General features: G+C 38.9%; 2 protein-coding genes across 2 annotated transcripts in view; one reads left to right on the top strand and one right to left on the bottom strand.

Annotated features, from left to right (window-relative positions):
• The window catches only part of LOC116178525, a 61,942-nt gene extending 39,607 nt beyond the window's left edge, over positions 1-22,335 (bottom strand). The window contains exon 1 of the mRNA XM_031498034.1: positions 21,837-22,335. Coding sequence (XP_031353894.1) covers positions 21,837-22,001 — 165 coding nt within the window. The 5' untranslated portion in view covers positions 22,002-22,335. The remainder of the gene's footprint in view (positions 1-21,836) is intronic.
• LOC116178524 (probable malate dehydrogenase, mitochondrial) lies at positions 13,813-15,187 on the top strand. The gene is made up of 4 exons (XM_031498033.1): positions 13,813-13,916; positions 13,967-14,220; positions 14,263-14,511; positions 14,555-15,187. The coding sequence occupies exons 1-4, from the start codon at positions 13,865-13,867 to the stop codon at positions 15,113-15,115; spliced, it is 1,116 nt and encodes a 371-aa protein (XP_031353893.1). The 5' UTR covers positions 13,813-13,864; the 3' UTR covers positions 15,116-15,187.
• Positions 22,336-24,411: the final 2,076 nt, after the last annotated feature.

The raw sequence follows: 24,411 nt of genomic DNA, 5'->3' as shown, positions 1-24,411 counted from the left end.
CCCCCCCCCCCCCCCCCAAATATATTTAAGGATAACCAAAAAACAATAATGGCGCAAAGATATCTTTTACGGCGCATTTCAGCGCATACCTGAGAGTACAATTTCGTATGAAAAGATGTTAAAAAAAAGTAACTTTTAAAAACGTTAAGTTGGCCCCCCACTTTTTGAAAATTTGTCACGGCTTAACCGTAATGGCGCTAGCTTTAATTCAAGTGGCGCAATTGAGCGCATAACCAAATGTATCAGATGACCTAGTTACAAGGGACAAAATACGTACGGGGGGGGGGGCTACGTCCACTTGCCCCCCCCCCAAATGGTTTTTCGGATTTCTAAAAAACGATAATGGCGCAAGAATTATTATCGGTGGCGCATATGAGCGCATAACGAGCGCATTAATTTCAAAATAATACGACTATCAAATCTCTCAGTGGGGGGGGGCCAAGTTAACGGACCCATTGCGCAGTCTGCGTATGCGCACACCTGGTGTTTAAAATATACGATATGTTTGTCTTTACTAGAAGTATCTGTGATTAAAGTTTACAAACATCTTTATAAATAAGAAATCTGGTATGGCGCACCTGAAATTTACAAATATGTGATATGTATGACAGAGAAAGCGACGGCAATAGCACACAATGATTTTGAGAAAACTAAAGTAGCAGAAAGAGTCGAAGAAACCGAAGAAGTTTAAAAGGCTAAAGAAGAAGGAAATATCAAAAATAGGGACGTGAATGTTGCACATTTCGCACATGTGCGTATTTAAGCTCTTACATGAGCGCTATGTTTGCTTTTATTTAAAATGTTAAAGAAGAATCTCCATAAATAAGAAGGTTGACATTGCTGAGCCCGCGCATGGGCAACGAATACTTTTTTCTTTACTAGAAGCATAGAAGCATCTATGGTTAAAATGTTAAAGAAGTGTCACCTATAAATACGAAAGTTGGCGGCGCAATTTGCGCATGTGCAAATTTTATTTTTACAATATGCGATGTTTGCCTTTACTAGTAGCGTCTGTGGTTAAAATTTTGAAAAATATGAATAAATAAGAAAGAGTAGTCTCGGACGGGCAGAGAAAGTGGCTGCAATAGCGCATCCAATTTCGTTGGAAAATTCGGTACACATGGAGAAAAGTGAGGAATACTTCCAAACGGTGTTGCTCGACACCTCCTATTTGGTGGTTTTCACATATCATCCTGAGAGGCAGGGGAAGGATTCGAAATGCGCGTTTGAAACAAACTGTCACACTGCCAAAGGTAGGAAGAAAATTGAAACAAAATCGAACGACACGATTCTAAGAAGGCTCTAGTGACGTTATAAGAAAATTTGAGAAGAGGAAATTAAGAAGATTATAAATTCTGGGAAGAAACTATTAAGATCTTGGTGGTTAAAAGATGACCCAAAGCAATTTTAAAGCGGTTCTAAGAACATTGTAAGAGGATGCTAAAAACATTCTAAGAAAATGTAAAGTACTTTAAGGGTTGTGAAGATTCTGAAAATTACAGCGATTACAGGAGTATTCTAAAAAAGTGATTCGTGAATCCCAAGAAGAGCTTACGAAGATTTCTACGAAGATTGTAATTTATTTATTTATTTATTGTCCCTCTTGTACTAGGGCCCTCAACAGGCTTACGTCCAATGACAGAGTGACCCGCATGGTTACTCATAATGCTTTTTTTAGAGGTGTCCCGGTATTTATCTTACGAATTAGGAAAACTGCAGGAAAACCTAATTTGGAGTAGCCGGCAGAATGCTCGAAACTGATCTAAGGAAATTCCCATCTCTGCCACAGATGAAAAATTCCTACCTCAGCCCAGGTTCGAACACCCGACCTTCGGTTTTGTAGCCCAACGTTCTACCACTGAGCTACAAAGTCGAAAGTTATAAAAAATAACTGCTTGATTTCCGCCCGTTCAAGGTTTTAGATCTCAGAAATTGTTTTCAACATGAGATAAACGTTAAAAAATCGCAAAAGGATCTAAAGAATCCTAATCAAGAATTCGAAGAAATAAAAGAATACAGAAAATCTTAGAACTCGAAGATTTGCATTGGTCTCATATAAACGAAGAGATTCTCAGGTATATTCAACATCGCATTCGCTAAAAGCCCATCGGGTGTCAAGCATTTATGTATTTAATACATCAGCAATCCCGGTTTCGATGGAAATCCTAACCCTCTGGGTTAAAGGAACTTTTAAATCAATGGATGGGCAATGAATATATAACAGCAAAGTTTGTTCATTACACTGCCTTCTATTGTCGATCGATTGCCGAACTCAAAGTTTTAATTATGTGAAGAAGAAAAGAAAATGCCCCTAACCTAATTTCCTTCGCCTTTGTGGTAGATAGGTATCCGTCGTACTTGAACCACGAATGGCACCATTTCATTAAATTAGCACGAGCGTGCAATATAAAAATATGAAATTTAAAATAAGCTCGCAACCTCGCAGTTTCTTTTACAAAAAGTAATTGCGCGTTTTTTATGTAACCTCGCGGGGAATGAATTATAACGCGGAAATCGGGAACAAAAACAAATCCATCCCGAAGTCATCCTGGTTTGCGTAAAATCGATACAGCGACGGCGGCGGCCCCTATAATCGTATAGTACGAAAGGAAGGGTACCGTGTTTCGATTTTTACGGGTTTACGACATTTGCATGCAATTTTCAATACGGTGACGTCATCTTCAATTTCGTTTCTTCGCGCGATAACGAAGTGGGAATGGAGAGTGTATTTGAAGTGGAGTGCCGTCTTTAAAAATAATGACGGCCTCGCGCAAATGAAACTTCGAGCCACGGCGTCCCAAATTGAAATTCATAAATGGAGACATGTGTAGCAAGGAATGATATGGTTGAGGGAGCGAGTCCAATCATGAAATGAAAAATTCCCTAGGAGATGGATTTGAGGAAATCAAATCAGGCCGTGCTTTTACATGAAAGACATTTTCTTTTTTCTGAAACATTACTTTAGCACCGCCGCGCTGTCTGCAAACAATGACTAGGTACTAAAAGCGGTTCTGTTGGAAATTTTACATCCATTCGTGTGACCACATCCTTAGGAAACCTATGACCGACAGCTTCTATTACTAGATACAGCCAGAAAACTCAAGCGCAAGTGCTCTAGCTCAAAGCTGGACGAGCGAGCCACGATTACATCCAAACAGACCAGGATAGACCTCTCGATTAACCCTGATAAAGCACTTCCCGGTTTTGAAAACATTGACGGCGCGTTCTTCAGTCCGAATCTAACCTAGAAACTGCGAATTCAAAAATAGATTAGCCGTTTCAAATTATCGGATGCCCCGTGGATTAGCGAGAGGGTCACGTGTGTACCCGTTTAGTCGTCGATAGCAACCAGAATCGAGCCTTTTTTATCATAACGATTGGGGAGGTATAGTGACGCGTACTGGGCTCAAATGACGTGGTCGGTTTGAATGGTTTGATGTAGAAGTTCGGAACTCCAGAAGTGTAATGTGGTCTGCGAGCTTAACGGGAATTTTAGACTGTCTAGCCCACCTCTTGCGTTGGGTAGTTGGTAAATGACGATCAAAGTGTTAGTGTCCCGACCGTAAATTGTTCCCCAACGGTCCTGAACCTTCACGGGGAAAGTGTCCTTCTGGACAAAAGTGGACTCTGATATTACGCCGCAATTAATTTGGGTTACTATTTGTTTTTTCGATTGGCGTCATCAGAGATAGGCTTAGGTTTTGGACCCGCCCACGAACGGAGGACGGCGTGGATGCTCAACATGTTTTTAGCATGAGAGGAACGCCTAATGCCGTATTAAACACGGATTTTTTTTCATAAAGTCCTGTATCCATTTATTGACAAATATGGAAAATACCCATTAGGTCACCCCAACGTTCATATTGGGAAACAGTGTAAGAGATGAACTATTGACACAACAGATGGGTTAATTAAGTGTGAGGATTAACATTGCGCTTAACGTTTAAAATAAACAGATTCTCCATGTAATTGGATTTATATATTTAGTGTATAAATTGAGGTACCTACAATTCGCGATCCGTGCTGGCAAGAACCTTAAGTAAAACAATACTTGCAATAAAAATACGATTAAAATCAAGATAACCACTGAAATGACGATTAATCGACAACAAGATCACGTGTGGAAACAAAATGGAGGCTAGAAACAATAAGTCAAAAACAATAATAATTCACACGACTAAAAAATCTCAAAAGAACTAAATGCTAAAGTTGATATTTTTGGATTTGATATTTCACTAGAGTGGGTTTGTCCTCCCACACCCGTGATTATTTTAAGCAAAAATGTATTTCAGCATAACTCAACATTCCGTCTCTAAACCTGAGAAAAATAAAAAGAACAGAGCTCGCATAATATTAGACTATCCAATCTAAGCAAATTTTGTTTATTTTTCCAAAGTCTGGGTCGTAAGTTGGGCTCGAGTAACCATCTACAGATGAAACCGATTTATTCATCAATCAATCAAATCGGCTGAAAGAAGGAATGGCACCCAAAGCCATGTAAAACACTCCACACAACAAGCGATCGATTAAACAATTTAAATTTTAATTCCCTTAAGTCCTTATCATCTGGTCATACCTGCTCTTTTCAAAAACACATAACACAAACGGGTGCTGGAAAATTTCTTCGTAAATTAAAACATGCTCCTGATTACGCAACTTACTCACTTTTGTTCGACGTAAAAATTAACTGACTTATACATACAACTAACTTTTATCTATAAAACTGGCAAGACGAACTGTGTTGCAAAAAAATACGGCTACGATTCAGTGTCGAAAAAAACTCGATTTGTGTCTTCCATCTAAAAGAGCATCCCGATTAACGTCCGGTTTGCTTACTTAAAACCTTTTCCTCTTCCACATTCCTATATTTATTAAAGCGCCGTCAAAACAAACATCTGCTCAACTGGGTGATAATACGTGCTTGTCTTGAAACTAATCAACTAACTCAGCGATAAGGAAATTCTGATCTACGACCTGAGAAAATCATGAGATAAACGTTTACAAATAAATCGTAACTGAATAAAGCTAGTCCTTTAACACGTAATTTAAATTTACAATTATCAAAACAACATGAGCAAAACAATTATTTACACCAAATCAAAATAAATAACTTTGATACAAAAACAGGATCGAGATTCTGCTTAATCCCAAATTCCAAAGACAATTCACGTACAGGGTGTCGCATCACTACTGTAGGCGTTGAAGCCAATAAAACGACCGCATGGCGTAGTTTACCCAACAATACTTTACTTGCGCTTTCCGGTTTATTTGCTTTTGCTAAAGAGTCAGCAAAAACTGGTATTAAGGAATTCGGAAAAATGTAGGAACTCGCTAAGGAGTCAATAAATTGAGGAATTGAAAAAATCGAAGAAAGGAAGAATCGGGAAAACCCATCAAAAAGAAAGTGGTCAGTACAATCTCAGAGCAGAAAGCCTTAAAAATCAATAATTAGGAAGCGGAAAAATTTTACAAATCACAGAATTTGAAGAGTCTGAAGAACTCGAAGGAGCTGTAAAATGCACTATTATGAAACTAGAGAATTTGAAGAATCTGAAGAATCCGAGGAATCGGGTGTATTCGTAGAAATTAAAAGTAATGATAAATCTAAAGAATATCATCAATCATCATCAGTTCTCTGCTGTTCCTCCACGCCATTCGATCTTGTGACTTCCTCTTCATTGCTACGTACTACTTCCTCCACCCACAGCTCTTTCCATCACTTGGCTTACCAGTTTTTTCCCTACACGTGATCCTTTCTTCGTCCCTTTTTGTCAATGTTTTACAACCATAATAGGATTACGCTCAGGTTAAGCACTCTCTTCCTCAAAATTCGTCATGTAGACGTTATTTCGATCTATTTCAATTTATCAAGTAACTCTGACGATTACTATGAATTATGCACAGAGTTGGTTCCTTTAATTTAAATTTGTATTTCCGTATATGATTTTCTTTTTATAATTGTTTTCAATTGCGTGGTTCTGGTTTAAATTTGATTGCTTTTGTAATTTATTCATAAAAGTGCTTATGTGTTTATTTATTTTATCTGTTTATTTGCGATAAGCTAGTTTATTAGGCGAAAATTAATTAACGCAGGTGTTTTGATTCTGATAATGCGCGTTCAGACGATTGCTGGCGTATATTTAATCTAACTGTGATTGGCGGTTGATTTGAAAATTCATTAGGAAGGATTTTATTAGATGGTGGAAGAGGCGTTTCTTTAAATACTGGAGACAACGAAAAAACGCATCTGATTCTCCTGTTAATTTTCGCGGCGATAAAAGAGCGTGTACATTTTTTACGCTAAGTTACGGGCAGTCAGCCCTAATTGTTTTGTTGAAGACGCAGTTGGTCATTTTTTTATAAAAAATCTGTGCAGAAGTAAATTAACCAAAGTTGTGTGAGAAGTTTAACGCGTGTTGTCCGATTTCGGAAGGGGTTTTTCCGATTTGAAAAAGGCAGCAGTATAGTAGAGAGATGCCTTTTGTTAAGGTTATCTTCTTATTAAAAATCAAAAGTTTCTACCGTCCGAACAGCCACCGAATATTTAGTCATCTTATTCATTAAGCCAGATCAGATTTTTTTAGATTATTGAGAAAAGACTGTCTTTTTCTGTTTTAATTGTTGACCGCCCCTTGTGGGGTAATATGTCCAAACAAGCTTTGTAAGTTTTGTCTTTCTTTCAGGGATTTTTTTATTTTTTATGTGTTTCGGAATGTTTGTCACTGTCAATCAATTAATTGTGTGTTGTTAGGAGCCACTAAAATTTTCAAATTGAGAAATTTTAAGTAAATATTAGGATATTTCTTCTGGCAGATGCCGGATGTGTACGAGGAGAGATTATAAAATTATAAGTTTCAATTTTGATTTGTTTTGAACTAGATGAAATACAATACAAGATTTGTTTCATGCAAATAATTTCCACGGGCCGATTCCTTTAGGAATATTAAAATAACAAAATTAATAAACTCCTATTGTACCACTGTTCCTATCAGTAACTCTCTCCATTTGATGTGAAATTGAGTTTAAAAAATGAGGGATATGGAAGTTTGTGAATCTTTGGACTATGTCAAACTAAGCAGGGTCCCGGTTCATAGAAATTTGGGATGTGTTTATAGAAAAGGTGAGTTACGCCACTGCATATGAGAAAAAAAACAACATTAAGAAATGTATGAATATGTTATGTTGAACATGTTTCTTCATAATCAAATTCAATTGCGAAAGCAGAGCACACTCGGTCTATTTATGGAAGATTTGCATTTTCCGTCCGGAAAATTCTGTCACGTAGCACAACGCAAATCCATTACAACGCCAATTTGTCTACGAAGCAACGTGTAAAATATAAAGATTAATTCCGCGTTCAACAGGTGTACATTAACTGCATTTGAAAATTAATTACCGTCCTAATTGCATTTCGTTCGAAAAGACGAGCTCGTTTTCTAATCATTTTTCCTTCCCCAATACAGTTCGTCGTACCTTTCGAAATTACTTCCTGGTTATCGATGGAAGAAACCTTGAATAATTAATTGTGATAAACGCACAAAAACGACAGGAGCAATCACCTTTTTGGCCTTTTCATTACGCGCCCCTAAAAATCAATAATTTGTCACTATTTATGGAGCAAAAGCTATACCCTATATACACATAGAGAGGTATCTCTTTATTTATTTCATCGTACCTGTGCAGGCTGTTATTAACCTAGTTACGCGATTTAACCTCTCAATAAAGTAGCCCGACGCAAAACAAACTAAATCATTTATGATTTTCCCAATACATTATTGAGAAATTCGCTCGATAAGTTCTCGTTTCCAATCATTTTTCAGTATTCGATTGGACAAATCATTAGAGTAATGAGAACTTTTAAACTCGGAAATTCTCTCTAACTGAAATCCGAGCCCATACAATTTTACGTGTAGTTCTCTTAAAACGAGCTAGAAGCCATATACCTTTTTATTTTGTGTGTTATTTACATTATTGTTAAGTTTGACGATCTTCACGCAAAGATCATAACTTTCGAGTCGTCGTGAAGTAGTTTTACATCCCCGAATTTCTTTCGTCAAAATTGCATCTTTCGACCAATACGACCTTAGAAACGAAAGACGACACTAATATCTTTGTTATAAGTGCGGCACAAGGTGGTATACTGCGCGGAATTGTCGAAATTGCTTGGGAAACAAGGCTTTGAGGTATCCAAAATATGACTTCGACCGATTAAGCAACGTAGGGTTGACCCTATAAAACAGAAAGCTATTAACGACAAAGTCGATAAAATATTAGCCTTAGATTATATTGAACCATCAAAAAATGGCAGGAAGTCACCCGTGCGCTTGGGTCCTAAGAAGGACGCTTATCCATTACCGTTTTATCTCTTACCCGATGCCCACATTTAAGTGGGTTGGGTCTACGTATTGGGAGGTAGGAGTAGTGGAAGCAGTCTTAACGGTACCGGGACGTGGTTTTTTCCAATTCAAGAGAATGCCGTTTGGATTGGCAAATGCACCAAAAATATACCGTCAAAAATAAAATATGAAATTCGGTTTTAATGTTCATATCTAATCGTTGTACCTGCAAATTAAAAAATATATAAATAAAACGAAGCCGAAAGTTAGAGTCCACCAAAATCAAAACCTCCCCCGCACTATACAATGTAACAGCTCAGCGGCTCGCTTTAGGTTAAATTCAATGTGGAAAATTAAATTTCGGTCTTCTGAATACTGTCAATCTTTCCTCTAGTTTTGCTGCTTCGCACGACACTGATTAATTAAGAGAGTAATTAATTAGCGACTAAGAATGAATAATGAGATTGAATTAAATTAGAGAGATTCGGGTGTTTTTTACTCTTTAATGGTGTTGGAGCCTTAAATGTCTTTGTGTAAATGATTATACTTTGAAAATGTCGACAAATTCTTACAAATTTACTTATAATGTAGAATAAATTCGGTATAACAGAAACGCTTAAATAATTGATCGCATTGCTCTAACTTTTCTCTCCCAAATTTATTTATAAATTTCTCCAACATACTTGTTGAATAGTTGTCGTGACAAACACGCGTGGGTTGGGAATGAAGAACTCTCGAGAGAGCAACAAAACCCATTTCATAATTGGAGACATATTAACTAATTCCCTCAATTCTGGCAGAACGTGAAAATGGAAGGCACGTCAGAGATACGATTGAACTACGAGTAATCGCACCCCACTTACCAACCTACGCCATTCCAGAAATATTATTTCTGATGCCAATTTCTGACATCGCGATCGAGTGATTTAGATAAAACGCCTGGCTCACGAAAAGGCTTGTCGAGTTAATATCGATTATGGGTTGAGATACAATCAAAATTGCAGGACTCGACTCACCTTCTTCGGGGAAGAACTGACGACGAGACGTTTGCACGTTTAGTTTATTCGTCCATTGAAGTTTAATTTTTCTTAGATAAATTAATGACGTTTGGAGTTGTCTCCATGTTGTCTGAACAATGGGCTTGCACGCCACGTATTTACACATTCTATCCCTAATTGAGGTTAGTCATGTAACGTTATCGGCTTAAGTCATGCCATTCGAGACAATTTTCTGGAGAAACGAAATAGTAGCCATCAAAAGATTCTTGAACAATGATAAGAGGCAATTGTTGCAATTTCCATTCATGAATTAATTCAATGTCGTTAGTGTGCCAGTCCAAAGGTGTAACGGGGTGAGGGTTTCTTATTTAGTTTTGATACTCAATTTTAGTGCAAACACTTATAGGGCGGACAGTGCTGCTGTAACTCGAAAGAGGACGAGAGCGAGGTGTTTGGAAGGAGAGGATCAGTGAGTCAGCTACGTCCACACCTTCGTGGGATGGGCGTTTCGATGTGTGGGCCACAGATTCGACAGAGACTGACCCTCTGTGGAAATTTTAGAGCGCGACCAAACAACAAATCAGCTCGACAGCACTAACCTTCGCTGGGGAAAGGTAGGTCAGCTGAAGGGGGAGCTAGAAAGGCTACAGAATAAGTGGGAGAAGAAATATATGCAACTGGAGCGAAGGGGGTCAGCGCGCAGAAATAGGAAATAAAAGAGGCGCAAAGGCAGGCCAGCCCATAGGGGAACCAAAGACTTAAGAATATTAGGAACGTTAATAGAGACGTGGGCAGCGCTAGAGTACTCGGTGCGAGAGAGGAGTTGGAAGCAAGGTGCTTCAGATGTTGGGAGAAAGACCACTGGCAGGTACGCTGTAAAGGCCCGGGCCGATCGGCGTTATGCTTAAACTGTGGGAGACCAGATCACCTAGCTGATGACTGTCCTGATAAACCAAAGTGTATCCTCTAGGATTGTCTACTGTGACACTGCCGTTAACCGTGATGAGTCGGGGGTGCGGACAGCGCTACAGATTGGTGATCAATTGAGTGATGATTTAATCTGTGATATTTTAGGCGACAACCTCTAGATTTGGGGTCGGAGGTTGCGCTAAAAAAGAAATGCGACACCATGGGAGACGGATACGTGGGATACCATAGTCTACAGTATGCATAAGTCGCCAAATATGAGGATAGACCATGTTGGAAGCATTGAATGGGGATGTCCGGAAGAGGGAGAGCGGGGGGAGGCGCCAACGTTGAAGGCGACTGTGATGCTCACTCGGCCTACTGGGGAAGCAAAATTAAACGACCACAATTATGTGCTGTAAGACCTCAAGGATGAAGCCCTGTGTAGGGAACCTTTGAAAGAAATCCGGAAGAGAGGGGCGGGGGGGAAACATGATAACGAAAATTTTCGTGGAGTGGTTCATCATCGAGGAGGGACTATAGGTTCGTAACTAAAAAGATCAAAACAACGGAGACAAATGTGGGCTGAACAAAAAACCTTCCAGGAAACAATAGACTCTTCCCGATTGGGATCCACAGCACGGCAATGATGCCGGGGTTGTGCACGCAGCGACGCAGAGGTAGTCGAGGCGTCGAGACAAATAGCAGCAAACAAAGCTCCAGGCTCGGACGGAGTGCCGGGGTTGTTCCTCAAGGATCCGGCGTTAGGGACACCCTGTATAGTACCGACGTTATTGCTAACGGTAAGTAGTTATTCCAAAGACCGGAAGCGGTGTGAGCTGCTATTGATACCGAAAGGGAAATAGTCCTATATGCCTTGTAAACTCGGTTGGAAAGCTTTTGGAATCACCAATTTTGACATCACCAATGGATATATTTCTTGCAGACGTCTCAATTGGTTCCTTTCGTTGAGACCTTTAATTAGAATACAATGAGAGATACAATTAATTTTTAACCCCCCCCCCCCTTCTCAGGCCCCGTCGCTCACTGATCTCGAAAAAGAGTCGCGCGGGAAAGTATAATTTGTACAATTTATTTCGATGAGGCCTTTCATTAGAATACGATGAAGGGTAGAACATGTCCCCCCCCCCCCCCATTTTCTAAAGTTTAACTAGAAGTGGGTCAGGACGGACGGTTGGACGGGTGCACGGACCGACGGGCGGACGGATGGACAAAACGCAAACAATAGCACATTTTTTTTCATTCTTAAAAAATACGCTAAAAAATTGAACAATCACCACGTTAGTATAACACACTCGGGGATGGCGCCCAGATGTCGCCGATCCCACAGTATATCCCTAAAGTTGTTAATTACACGGCTTCGGTAGGAATATGTACTGCACTCATCGTCTTTCCACAAGTGTTCTTCTGCGGGTCCGCATTTGCTGCCAGCTAGCTAACCAGCCAAGCCAGCCAGACAAAATGAAATAAATTTGCAAAAATGCGATAAAAAGGAGAATTTGGACTAACTAACGATAAGTACGAACTATGTATATTTCTTGCAGACGTCTCAATCGCCCTTTGTGAGTACCCTCTTCCGACAATTCGTTCTTGAGGTAAAAGGGAATATACCGATCACGATAAGAGGTCGAGGACGAGGACGAGGGCTATGGTTGGTAGAAATTAATTCCTTTCGTTGATACCTTTCATTAGAGTACCATGAAGGATAAAACTAGTTCCCCCCCCCCCCCCCCCCCTTCCCACTCCACCCCGTACTTTGATAATAGGACAGACAGAAGGGCAGTAGTTGGTAGAAAACTGTTCATTCGTTGAGACCTTTAATTAGAATACAATGAGAAATAAAATTAATTTTTAACCCCACTCTCCTAGAAGTAGTTCGAAACGGAAAAAGGACGGACAGACGAACAAAACGCAAACAATAGCACATTTTTTTTTAATTCTTAAAAAAATGCGCTAAAAATAGACTGTGTGATTTTGATTTGATTTTGAAGGGCCAGACAACTAGTGATGCGCGGCGGTACATCATATCAAGAGTGGCGAATGCACATGGAGAACCAGGGAGGTGTGCCTTGTGACCTCACTGGATGTGAGGTACGCTTTTAAGGAGGCATCAAGGTAGGGAATACGCAAGGAACTTCGGACACTAGAGACGTCCGTTTACTTGAGGAGGATAATCCGAGACTACATCCGCAAAGAGAACAGTACACGTCCGCACCGTGTGGGGAAATACAAGAACTGGCGATTACGGCGGAGGTTACACAGGGGTCGGTCCTAGGACCCACCATGTGGAACGTGATGTACGACCGGGTGCTGAGGCTTTGGTATCCCGCAGGGGTTTGCCGACGACCTCACCGTTACGGAGCGCGATCGGAAGGAGGGGGTGGCGGTGGCACGTATGAAACGTTCTGTCGAAGAAATAGCAAACTGGACGAACGGCAGAGAACTGACCATTCGGCCAGATCCATTAAGATCTTAGGCATGGTTATCGACAGATACTTAACGTTTGCCAACCACGTCCGTCATGTTGTGGAAAAGTCGTTAGTGGGGTCGAACGTAGGGGGGGGGGTCGAAGCGAATTGGGTCTTTGCTAATGTGGTGGATATGACGCAGACATATAGGGGGCAGCACATCGCTGCAAACCTTATGGTTAGGCTGTTACGTCTGATCGCCATAAGAATACGTAGCGACTATCACACTGCAGCTGAGGACGACGTTTTAGTGATCGCCGGCATTGCACCGGCAAGGATCAGGGCAGAGCAGAAGAAATAGAGTAATAGAGTAATTCTTGGACTCACACCCTGATTACGAGCTTGCGGGAATAGGTTGGGCGTGAGCTTGGAGAGGTAAACTAGCTGCTTACCCATTTCCTCACGGGGCACGGTGAGCTAGGTAGTTACCTCCACAAGCTAGGGCAAAGAAGGAATTACCTCTGCCTCGATTGTCGAATGAGAGGATCATCCTTTCTTCCGGTGGATGAGGTGGAGCCATGCTAGAAAAGCACTTGAGGCGGTAGTGGGGGTCGATTTAACGCCGCAGAATAAGGGTGATGTGCAGCGAGGGGGAGAAGTGGAACAGAACAAGTAATTTCGTCACCCTGAGTACAATAGTAAATGTGGAAAATACCACCAGAGGAGAATGTACCAGGCCACGCAACACTACCCAACCTTAAGTAATACTCACGCGGTTCCGGATTGGGGATGGAACTTTTGGTTAACGGGAGAAGGGTTTTAGTAGGTAGAAACCCTACACTACCGGGTGTCCGTACGGATTCCCCATCCCAAACCAATATTTCCATCGCAAATATGATGGTTAATCGTAGCTCCTTCAAGTTGTGCCACCTTGTGGGAGCTCACGTGACTGATCCCGTCGAAACCGGGTTTTATATTTCTGGAATTTTCCGAAAAAGTTCTTCTCGTAAATTTTTTTCGGCTTCTACATCCTTTCCGAGTTGGCCAATATGTCCCAAAAATATTCTGGAGGGTCCTGGTGCTGATTGTGACCACATTCCTCATCTTATCCACTATATCAGTTCGCCTTGAAAATGATCTGATCAACAATGTCAAAATAGTCAAACTTGTCAAAATTACAGTGTACCACATAACGATGATGTTAAGACTCAGAAGCCTAAATTGGCTGATCAAACGAACGGCCTTTGGTATTTCGCTCCGGTTCACTCGACCCTATCCCTCCATCGGCGTCTTTCAGGTTGCGGCGCCGAGTATCCGAGGACGACGGACGGGACATTTCGCCAAAAAGCGATTCGCGTTGCAATACTCGGAGCCGAGAGCTCGACCGGCGAACTTGTCGCGTTCCTTCTGAAGCAAAATCCGATCGTGGCCCAAATTTATCTGCACGGCGACATAACGGTGCACGGTCTGGCGGCGGACTTGCGCCACATGGATACAAGATGCGAGGTCTTTGCGCATCACGGTCCCGTAGGTATAAGCAGCACGGTTAGGGTAAGTCACTGTGGAAGGTTTCGCCGCCCATTCATCTTTTAGTGTGCCGACATTGTGCTGCTAATCGGAGTAGATAAGGTTCCAATTCATGCAACTGCAGAGGAGCGCTTGCGGAGCGAAATGGACAGGCTGGTGATGTACGCGAAGGCGTGCACGATATTCGCTCCAAGATCTCTGATTGGGGTCTGCGTGCGTCCGATTTCGTGCACGTTCCCGATTGTGTCCGACATTTTTCGAGGTACCCACTGGTACCATCCGGGGAGAATCATCGGGTGCGCTAGTCTAATGCAGGTACTGTCAAACTACGACTTCACTTAATTACGAAGGAATTTAGACCAGGGTCAATGCGTACGTTGGGAACTACTATGGATTGGACCCGAACTCTGTGCACGTGCCGTTTGTTGGAGGACCAGACACAGACAACGTTGTACCGCTATTTTCACGTGCCCGACCCGTGCAGGTCTTAAGGAAAGATGGTAAAGCACTGAACGAGTTTTTGAAAAACTGGAAAGAGGCCGTTGCCGAAAAGTGCAAAACCCCGATAATGATGGTCAATGCGATAAGCGAAGCGTACGCAATCAATCGATTCGTGACCACCCTCTCCCTCGGTTTGTGCGGTGACGATTACGCGGTCAGCACGGCGTACATACGTCAAAATATTATCAAAACCTGTCGATATTTGGTGACGACTGTTAAGTTTGGACCGGGAGGTGTCGTCCACAATTTCGGCGTTCCCGTCTTAACGAAGGACGAGTTGAAGGCGTTGGAAACGACCGTTATCAAACTGGACGAGAGGGAGCAGATGGCGTTAAAGGTCTTCGCGATGACTACGAAACCACCAGAACCAGAAATAGCAGAAAGAATGCTTGCCAAATCCTATATGCGGTTTAATTAATTCTCAATGTATATCTTCATATTTCTGTTATGTTAGATACATTGTGTACGATTAATCTTCCTATGAAAATGTCCCAGGTTTTCTATTAAAATTCGTTGTTTATTTTATTGTAAAATTTGATTGAGGTGTTAGTTAAGTTTATTGTCATTGCAAATGTTTATCTCCGGCCGTGGATAAGAAATTTTGTTAAGGCTGCGTAGGCTAACTAGTTTCGAGAGAAGAACGTGTTATCACAGATGTTTTTGCCGAAACACAGTCATTTTTTAACGGAGTTGAGGCGGAAGTTGAAATGAATGGAAAATTGTTTTAAATGACGAGACGGACGTTAATCGTGCCTTTTTGCTTAGTAGGCGGTATTTGTTGCAAAACAGTCAGTTTTGCCGGTAATCGAAGCATTTTGTAAGATATTCAGTTCTATGAACTATAAAGTTTCTCAATACCCGTTAGAGCCCACTATCAAAAGGCCAATGCTATAATTGTAATTATAACGAAGTCAGTATCATCTAAGTTTTAAGTGAGGTTAAGTGAAGTCAAAGAAGTGAAGTTCCGAAGTATCTTCGTTTGAACTTCATCTATTCGAAATTCATTGGTAATGGACGAAAAAGAAAAGGTGACTATGATAATTTCTTTACTTAGATTTTTAAGTACAGGTTGATTCTTGAAGTAGTTTTAGACACTTAATTAACCTATTTGTTGTGCCATCAATTCATCTCTTACATTGTATGCCAATTAGAACGGAGGGATGACCTAAAGGGTAATTTCCGTATTTGTCAATGAATGCATACAAGAGTTTATGAAAAAATCAGTGTTTAATATGGGATTAGGTGCTTCTCTCATGCTAAAAACATTCCAAGCATCCACGTCACTCTGCACTCGTGGACTAGCTCACAATCTCGGCCCATCCCTTACCGCTTACGACTGACGCCAATGGACAGAGCAAACAGTTTGTCAAATTAACTTCCCACGGTGGCAAAGAATACGGAGAGAAAGTAGGGCGCCTTTCAACAAAAAACCACAATGTTCCACTTTTGTCCGGAAAGACACTTTCACTGAAAATGTTCAGGTCCATTCGGGAATTGATTAAATGACCGGTTCACTAACTCTTCGGTCGCCATTTATCAACTAGCAATACAAGATATGGGGTAAGCAACCCAAAGTTCCCGTTACGCTCTCTGGACTGGTGTGGGGTTTGATAAACACTGAATTTGTTGTGGGTGGATTTAATTTCAAAAGTATTTGAGCAACTTAGAGTTTAATGTTAGATTTGAGTTAACGTGTCATTGTTTCTTAAATTGTGTCACGTTTGTTTACTAATCCAGTAAATTTAGAGTCTCGTGTAACTTGGGCAAGCCAAATGTTATGATTTAAAATATGTTGAAATGTTAAAATAAATGGCATTACATTTTGTGTGTCTAGTTTTTGTGGTGAATAATCAGTAAGAAAAAGGGTTTTTTTTTTCGTCGCCACGATGAGGAGTCATGGCCAACTATACCACAAATTTTTAAAACTGTACCCTTTTTGGAATGAACTATTTTACGCAAACTTGCCCTTATTCTTTCTACTTGGGATTCTATACGTCACCTTTGATATAAAAATTAAATATGCATTGTACATGGCATGTATGTAGAATTTTACATACACTGTAAAACTGAAATAATATATAGGATGTTCTATTTAACATAAGCAAGGTGGCATCAACTTCCGGTTAACTGGAACATATTTTAGATAAATACCTCTCATCAATATCAGTAAGTATACTATCAAATTTCCAAATATTCCGATGCCTCTATTTCGGGATATAGCCGGCATTCGACGTGGGACCACCCTGCATAGCGCTGTGTGTTCGTCGTTTAATTCAGTAAAAGTTTTATGTACTGTTAAAAATTCTCGTTACGGTTATCTAGCCTGGAACAAGTGTTCACATGTTATTAGTGTCTACTTTTAGCTGCGCACACAAAAGTGCGAAATTAATTAATTTTCCTGCGGGTTGTTTGCAGAGCTCAAGCTTTGTTTAATTTAGGATTGAATACTTTTATTCCACTTGCGACGACAGCAAGCCGCATGCAACAAACGTATTTTACAAAACCTTAATAAGAGTTTGGGAACCTATAAAACAATTCTGTCGGTTCTTTAGCGACTCTGTAATTGTTAGTACTATAATCAAAGCAACAAAAATGGTAAAATCAAAATTTGAAGATTAAAAGAACCTCAAAAGTTTCTTTGTAATGATTGTTGAGTAATAATCTACCGTTTTTACAATACGTATACGGGGTCAAGCAAAAAGTTAGCGAACCTAACCTCATTTTTTAAATAATATACCCTATAGACTTAAATTTAAATTAGCATATTAAATTCTCTTTTAAAAATCATAACACGTAAAAAGAAAACTTTCAAAAAATTAAAGAATTTCATTCATTCAAGAATTTTTTGGATTTTTTCAATTAGTTAACCTTTTTTGAATTTTTTAAAATCTGTATCTGTTTGAATTGTTTTGAATCACATGCATTTTTTTTTCATATCATCCACGGTGTGTTACCTAAATTTTGCTTTTAAATTAAAAATGCAAGGCGTTTCATTGAAAAAATACGGTTAAATCCGATAACTTTTTCGCCTGACCCCGTATATTTATTATAAAAATCGCAGATTATTCACACACATAAGACATTAAAACAAGATCCAAAAGAAATAAAACATTTCAAGATTAAGGATTTTATTAATTACTTGAAACTTTTCTAAATTTTTCTTAATCTGTTTTGAATTGTTTTGAATCAATTGAATCTTTTTTTGAATAGCATCCACAGCGTTACCTCTATTTTTTAAAAAAAGACTAATGTGCTATTTTTTAGATTAAAATATACAGTACGTTGCATTTAAAAAATGAGGTTAAATTCGATAACCTTATTCTGAAAACGGTAGACTATTCAACAATCAGTATAAAACAGTTTTTGTATCTTTTCTAATTACGAATATATAGGGACATTCTAAAGTTGACATTTTTTTTTGATTTTTTCCCCTATCAGGTGATCAACGTCATCCTGTTTCGCTGCGCCTATTCTACATTCCTGTCCTTTCCCTCTCCTCGTGTCCGCATCTGAACCACGCAATTATTTTAATGTTTTTGTTTGCCCTCCCTTAGATACTTCCGCATCCCATTCGTTATTAGCTCCCTGTACCTTTCGTTTCCTCCGCAGCTCTTGCTCTCGACCTATACCCATCCGTATCCGTTTCTTTCTAACATTTTTACCTTCCTCCGTATCCCTTTTGTGTTCATCCTCTTTTACAAATTCATCTCTCCGTTCCTCGAATTTTACCGCCATGCATCCTGACTCTATTCTTATTTCCTTCTATATGTAATTTGGTGTCCTTCCGTTTAGCTCCAGTTCCCAATTATAATTCCTTCTTTGTATTCCTTTTAATTTATCTCGTTCCTTTCATCCCCATACCTTCGTTCCGTACATCAGCATAATTGCGCCAAACAGGTGTTTTCTTAATCTGAAATCATTTTTGAAATTCACTCACACAAACAGAAAAACTTGTGAAATAAATACGGAGCACTCAGAAGCGCGTTTTTTTTATAATTATTGTTAACAAATCTGCCGTTTTTAAACAAGCGTAAGAAGCTAAAAAAATTTTTTTAATGGAACACCCTGTATATTTTAATTTAATAGATCGCATATTAAATTTTCTTTATAAAAATATAACACATCAGGAATGATGTTAAAAAAGATTCAAGTGATTCAAAACATACAAAAAAAATTCAAAAAGGTTTCTGAACTTTTGAATTCATTTAGAAATCTTGTTTGTGTCTTTTTGAACCAATATTGAATTTTTTGGAATGTTATTGGTGTTTTTAAAATAAGTGTAAGAAGCTAAAACATTTTTTTAATGGAACACCCTGTATATTTTAATTTAAATAGATCGCATATTAAAATTTTTTTTCAAAAATATAACACATTAGGAATTATATTAAAAAAGATTCAAGTGATTCAAAACATACAAAAAATTCAAAAAGATTTATGAATATTTGAATTCGTTTAGACATTTTGTTTGGGTCTTTTTGAACCAATATTGAATTTTTTGAATTTTATTGGTGTTTTTAAAATAAGTGTAAGAAGCTAAAACATTTTTTTAATGGAACACCCTGTATATTTTAATTTAAATAGATCGCATATTAAAATTTTTTTTCAAAAATATAACACATTAGGAATTATATTAAAAAAGATTCAAGTGATTCAAAACATACAAAAAATTCAAAAAGATTTATGAATATTTGAATTCGTTTAGACATTTTGTTTGGGTCTTTTTGAACCAATATTGAATTTTTTGGAATTTTATTGGTGTTTTTAAAATAAGTGTAAGAAGCTAAAACATTTTTTTAATGGAACACCCTGTATATTTTAATTTAAATAGATCGCATATTAAATTTTTTTTTCAAAAATATAACACATTAGGAATTATATTAAAAAAGATTCAAATGATCCAAAACATACAAAAAAATTCAAAAAGATTTATGAATGTTTGAATTCGTTTAGAAATTTTGTTTGGGTCTTTTTGAACCAATATTGAATTTTTTGGAGTTTTATTGGTGTTTTTAAAATAAGTGTAAGAAGGTAGACATTTTTTTTAATGGAACACCCTCTATATTTTAAGATTATTCAACAATCATTATAAAAGAAGCTGTTGTAATAAACATTGGTGTACACCTCTTTTAACTAACGAGATATAGCGTCATTATAAAATTGACAATTTTTTGATTTTTCCCCGTATCTCCAAAGTGAACAAAAATTTTAAATCTAAATTTTAATTTTGCACCCAAATAGAGGACATGTTTTGATAGCACTAAGAATTACGGAACTACTCCTACAGTTTTCAAGATATTTAGTTCGTTCTTTTTGAATTCGGTAGCTTATAGCTCTGGCATCTGTGCCAACGATCAATGTGCGCATGCGCAGGACGCGCAATATCAATAACTGTCTTATTTATCGAGGATATTTTTTGAAATTTTAACCACAGATACTTCTAGTAAAGAAATACATAGCCATAGCCTTTTGGGAACTACTGGTAAATGCATGGAAAATGTGTTAAAGTTGCGAAAACCTTTTTACATGCTTTGACATTAAATTGATATTTATAGTTAAACCGAATTACATTTACACAATTAGGCGCACAATTAGACATAGACATAATACAGGGTGTTCCTAAATATGGTATAAATACAAAAGGGTTTAATTCTTTGACTTATTTTATGACTAAAAGTTCACACAAGCACATATATGCAAACGCTTTGTTACCGGTCTACAGAGTGTTATAGTTTTACCGTACACTTTACAATTTAAACCTTGAATTTAACATATGCAAACACAATTTTCAATGTCAACTTTCAAAACTAATGAAAAAGATATTATCGAAATAAATCTGAGCGAAATATTTCAATAACTGCAGGAGAAAAATCTCGTAATTTTAACACCCTGTAGATCGGTAACGAAGCGTTTCCGGATCTATGTTTATATGTCATAAAATAAGTCAGAGTTAGCTCCTTCCATGATATTTAGGAACACCCGGTATACTATAAAGGGTTCCTAAGAAACTATATTGGTGCAAAGAGTTTGTTTGCATTTAATGCATGATGAAAGGTAAGATATGTTAAAAAACTTTTTTCTACTCCCGTATTTACCTTACGAATTAGGAAAACTGCGGGAAAACCTAATTCGGAGCAGCCGGCAGAATGCTCGAAACTCTAAGGTAATTCCCATGTCTGCCACAGATGAGAAATTCACCTCAACCCAGGTTCGAACACCCGACCTCCGGATTTATAGCCCAACGCTCTACCATTGAAGCACAAAGTCAGTATCTTCATTGATCTATATAGCGATAGCGATACTTTTTGGAATTAGTTTTAATATACCCCCCCCCCCTCAAACTCGGCACGTGTGCAAAAATCATCACTTCCCTAATAATAGAAACATTAGAAAAATATCAAAAAAAAGGGGGGGGGGGGGGGACCAGCACGTGTCGTCAGATACCGAATCTCATCAAAATACTAAACTCGATTCTAATTATACATGTTGACTGTATGAATATGTATAATTAAATCCCCTGTGATAGAGTACCAGGGTCTTTCAAAAAATTGTGAACAAATCGTATCGATTTTATTAATACCACTAGCATTTGTTTCGGAAACCAGCGAAGTTTGTAAAGAGGATTGTTGTAAAATGAACCCTAAATAATTTTTGAAGCGCATGTAATCAGATTATAAACTTTGTAGCGCTTCCAAAAGGCGACATTATCTCGAACCCCTCGCGAAACGAAAGACAGGGGGGGATTGAAGCAATCGATATATCCGTATACGGTGCTTTGCCAAAAATTGGTCCATTGCAGAATATTAACAAAATCGCAATCGCCGCGACGACCGCAATGAGGAAGTTGGAAAAAGGCGTGCTAACATACCCCTAAATGTTCTCTAACAAATAGAAACATTCCAAGATTGTGTTTCTGCCGCAGTAAAACCCAAGAGATAAATATTTTCGTACGGCGGCGGCGACGACGAGCGGCTCGAATACAAATGCCTTTCATAAATCCCGGCTGAAAAAGTGGCATGTGCTTTTATTTCTACAGAAAAGGGGATGGGGACACTTCCCTTTATCCGTCATTTTTTCTGTGTTCGTTCATGAACCGCGCATTCATTATCATCATCATTAAAGAAAAAGGAAGAGAAACTTACGATCTTATTATTCAAGTGCTGAAGCTCTCGTTCCGTTAATCTTCTTTTAGCATTCTCTTTCTTTCGTCTTCTATATTGATTGTATTTATAAAATAAATACATTCCAGGTAACGCCAGCACCACGAATGGCTTCATAAAGGGATTAGTCGCGGGCCCTTGAGGCATATTAACTTAACACTGCACAAAATTACCAAGTTTCAATCAAAGGACTCTCGAGCCACGTTCAAATTCATTACTTTAATTAAAATGCCCTACGAGATGAGACCGAGCTGGCCGGGAAATTTTCGACAGAGTGACTTAACTATCTTTTAAAAAAAATGCGCAAAAATTCGATCGTAATTAATTGGCACAAAAGCAATGTTATAGAAAAGGATGGAGAAGCGGTATTGCTATGCGTGTGGGAGAGAGACGGAAAGTTGTATTGTCAAAAACATTGTCGGAACGCCCACCTCCGGCTGCACGGGTTATGCAACAATGCGAACAATTGGAATACTTGCAAACGACTGAAGGCTGCGTTTCGCTCAATATGGAGCGGCGGCGTGCCTCCGTGGACGCATGTGCGGCAGAAAATTTTGTACGCTTTTTGTTCAAACAAACGTGCCGAGATTTCATTACCTCCCTCACAATTCGGCTGACGCGGTTCGATTTGGCAATTATCGAACTGATAACCCAAATTAAACTCGACAGTTGTTTCAACACGAAACGTCAACGAGTTTCAACAACTTTCGCTGGAATTCAAGAGTCAATGCGAAAACTTCGCTTTTACGCCATTTTTCTCTGAAGTGCGTCGAATTTTGCAGCTCGTAATAGTTGGCCAACTCGGGCCGCGACCCCACTTAAGTTTCAAACTTTTTACTCGAGCACTGGAAAAACTTCACGGGAAATGACTGTACAATGACGTCATGCTTTCGCAATCTTCTGTAAATTTGAGAAGCCCAAATCAATGTTGTATATGGAGGGTTGGAAACATCTATGGGAACGGTTTAACTCTAGTATGACAAATGAAACAAAAACAATTGCGTTATCTTTTGTTCCATAAATTGCGCTATAAATAGAGCTTATAATTATCCTATTGAAATATTTCGATGTGCTCAAAAACCGACATGCGATATTGGCCATTGAACTTAACGAATGTTTCTAAGTGTATGCAGTTGAATACATCGATTACTTCGAGTACTCTTACCTTCCACTTGTCGGTCAAATTAAAGCCATTACTTTTGCTCTTCATTAAAATTTTATGTAAATAGAGCACTAGCTTCCGCTACTTTTGCCGCAGTAAGAGCGAACCAAAATGCATTTGTTAGTACGTTAGGCGCAGTATGAGGAAAACTGTAGACTTGATGCCCAGCGTCTGAGGTTGAATGAAATATTTAATTCGTTTGTCGTTTTCTCACGAATATCTTTCTATGAATCTATGAATTTATGTCCGCGTTTCGTTTCTGAGGAATAAAAAGTTGAAGGGGGGGGGGGGTCAACTTAATCTAAAATTGTTTTGTGCTATTTATGATTTGGCTTGTGAAAGAATGCGCAGTAGTAGTTGAAATACACGGAACCTAATTACAATAGATACTAAGAGGACGGGTATAAATACAAGTGCATTCGCGCCAGGAGCTCGGCTTCCACGAGTTTTTTTCAGGTGGTTCGAAACCTGCGCTAGTTTGATTCGCGCATCCAAACCGTGCTTTACCGAGCGAATTGTTTACATTACTTACTAGCTTCATACAGACAAGTGCAATCTGCACTTCGAAGCATGAAGCCACAGGGTGTACCCCTTATAAATTTTGGTAAAGAAATTAGTTTAGATGGAGGTTGGGAGGCGCAGAAAACAGATTGTGATGAGAATATAGAAATAATTAGGGATCTGGAACATTTAAAAATTAGGTCTGGTGCTTTCCAATCTTTGTATGGAGACGTTCAAAATGCTCTAGGATCCTCGTAACTTAGGTAACTAGCTTTAAGACGGATGGTGAAAGGTCCTAAGAATCGTGGTGCTAATTTAGCCGAATAATTCCGAGTCGAATATAATAGCTATTTATGTAACAAGTTGCAAATTGATTGTCTTTGGCGCAGTAGACGTGTACTTGTGCGGATGCTGTTGCAATCAGTCAAACATGTTATGATACCAAGTATGTGGTCCTAGAGAAATGTTCAGGGTTCGAGATAATAAACCAGTTACCAAGCGTTCTTTGCCTTTATGATGAACTAAAGTAAAGGAGTAAGGTTGAAGTTGTAAGGCCCATCTCGCTAAGCGTCCTTGCAGATCCTTGAGGGAATGAAGCCACAATAAACAGTGATGATTCGTCACTACGGTGAAGGAAACACCCTTAAGGTAATGCCTGAATTGTTCGACGCTCAAAATTACTGCCAAACACTCATGTTCTGTGGTGCTGTAATCGCGTTCGATCCGAGGTAAAGATCTGGACAACTAACAAATGACACGTTCACCCTTACGAAATATCTGAGTAAGCATGGCACCTAACCCAAAAGATGCAGCGTCAGTGTGAAGGTGCGATGGTTAAAATTTCTTTCAATAGGACAAAAGCTTCTCCATATCCAGATTCCCACACAAATTTAT

The sequence above is a fragment of the Photinus pyralis genome, unplaced genomic scaffold (assembly GCF_008802855.1).
Source record: "Photinus pyralis isolate 1611_PpyrPB1 unplaced genomic scaffold, Ppyr1.3 Ppyr1.4_LG8, whole genome shotgun sequence".
Lineage (NCBI taxonomy): Eukaryota > Metazoa > Arthropoda > Insecta > Coleoptera > Lampyridae > Photinus > Photinus pyralis.
This window is presented reverse-complemented; position numbering and strand designations above follow the sequence as displayed.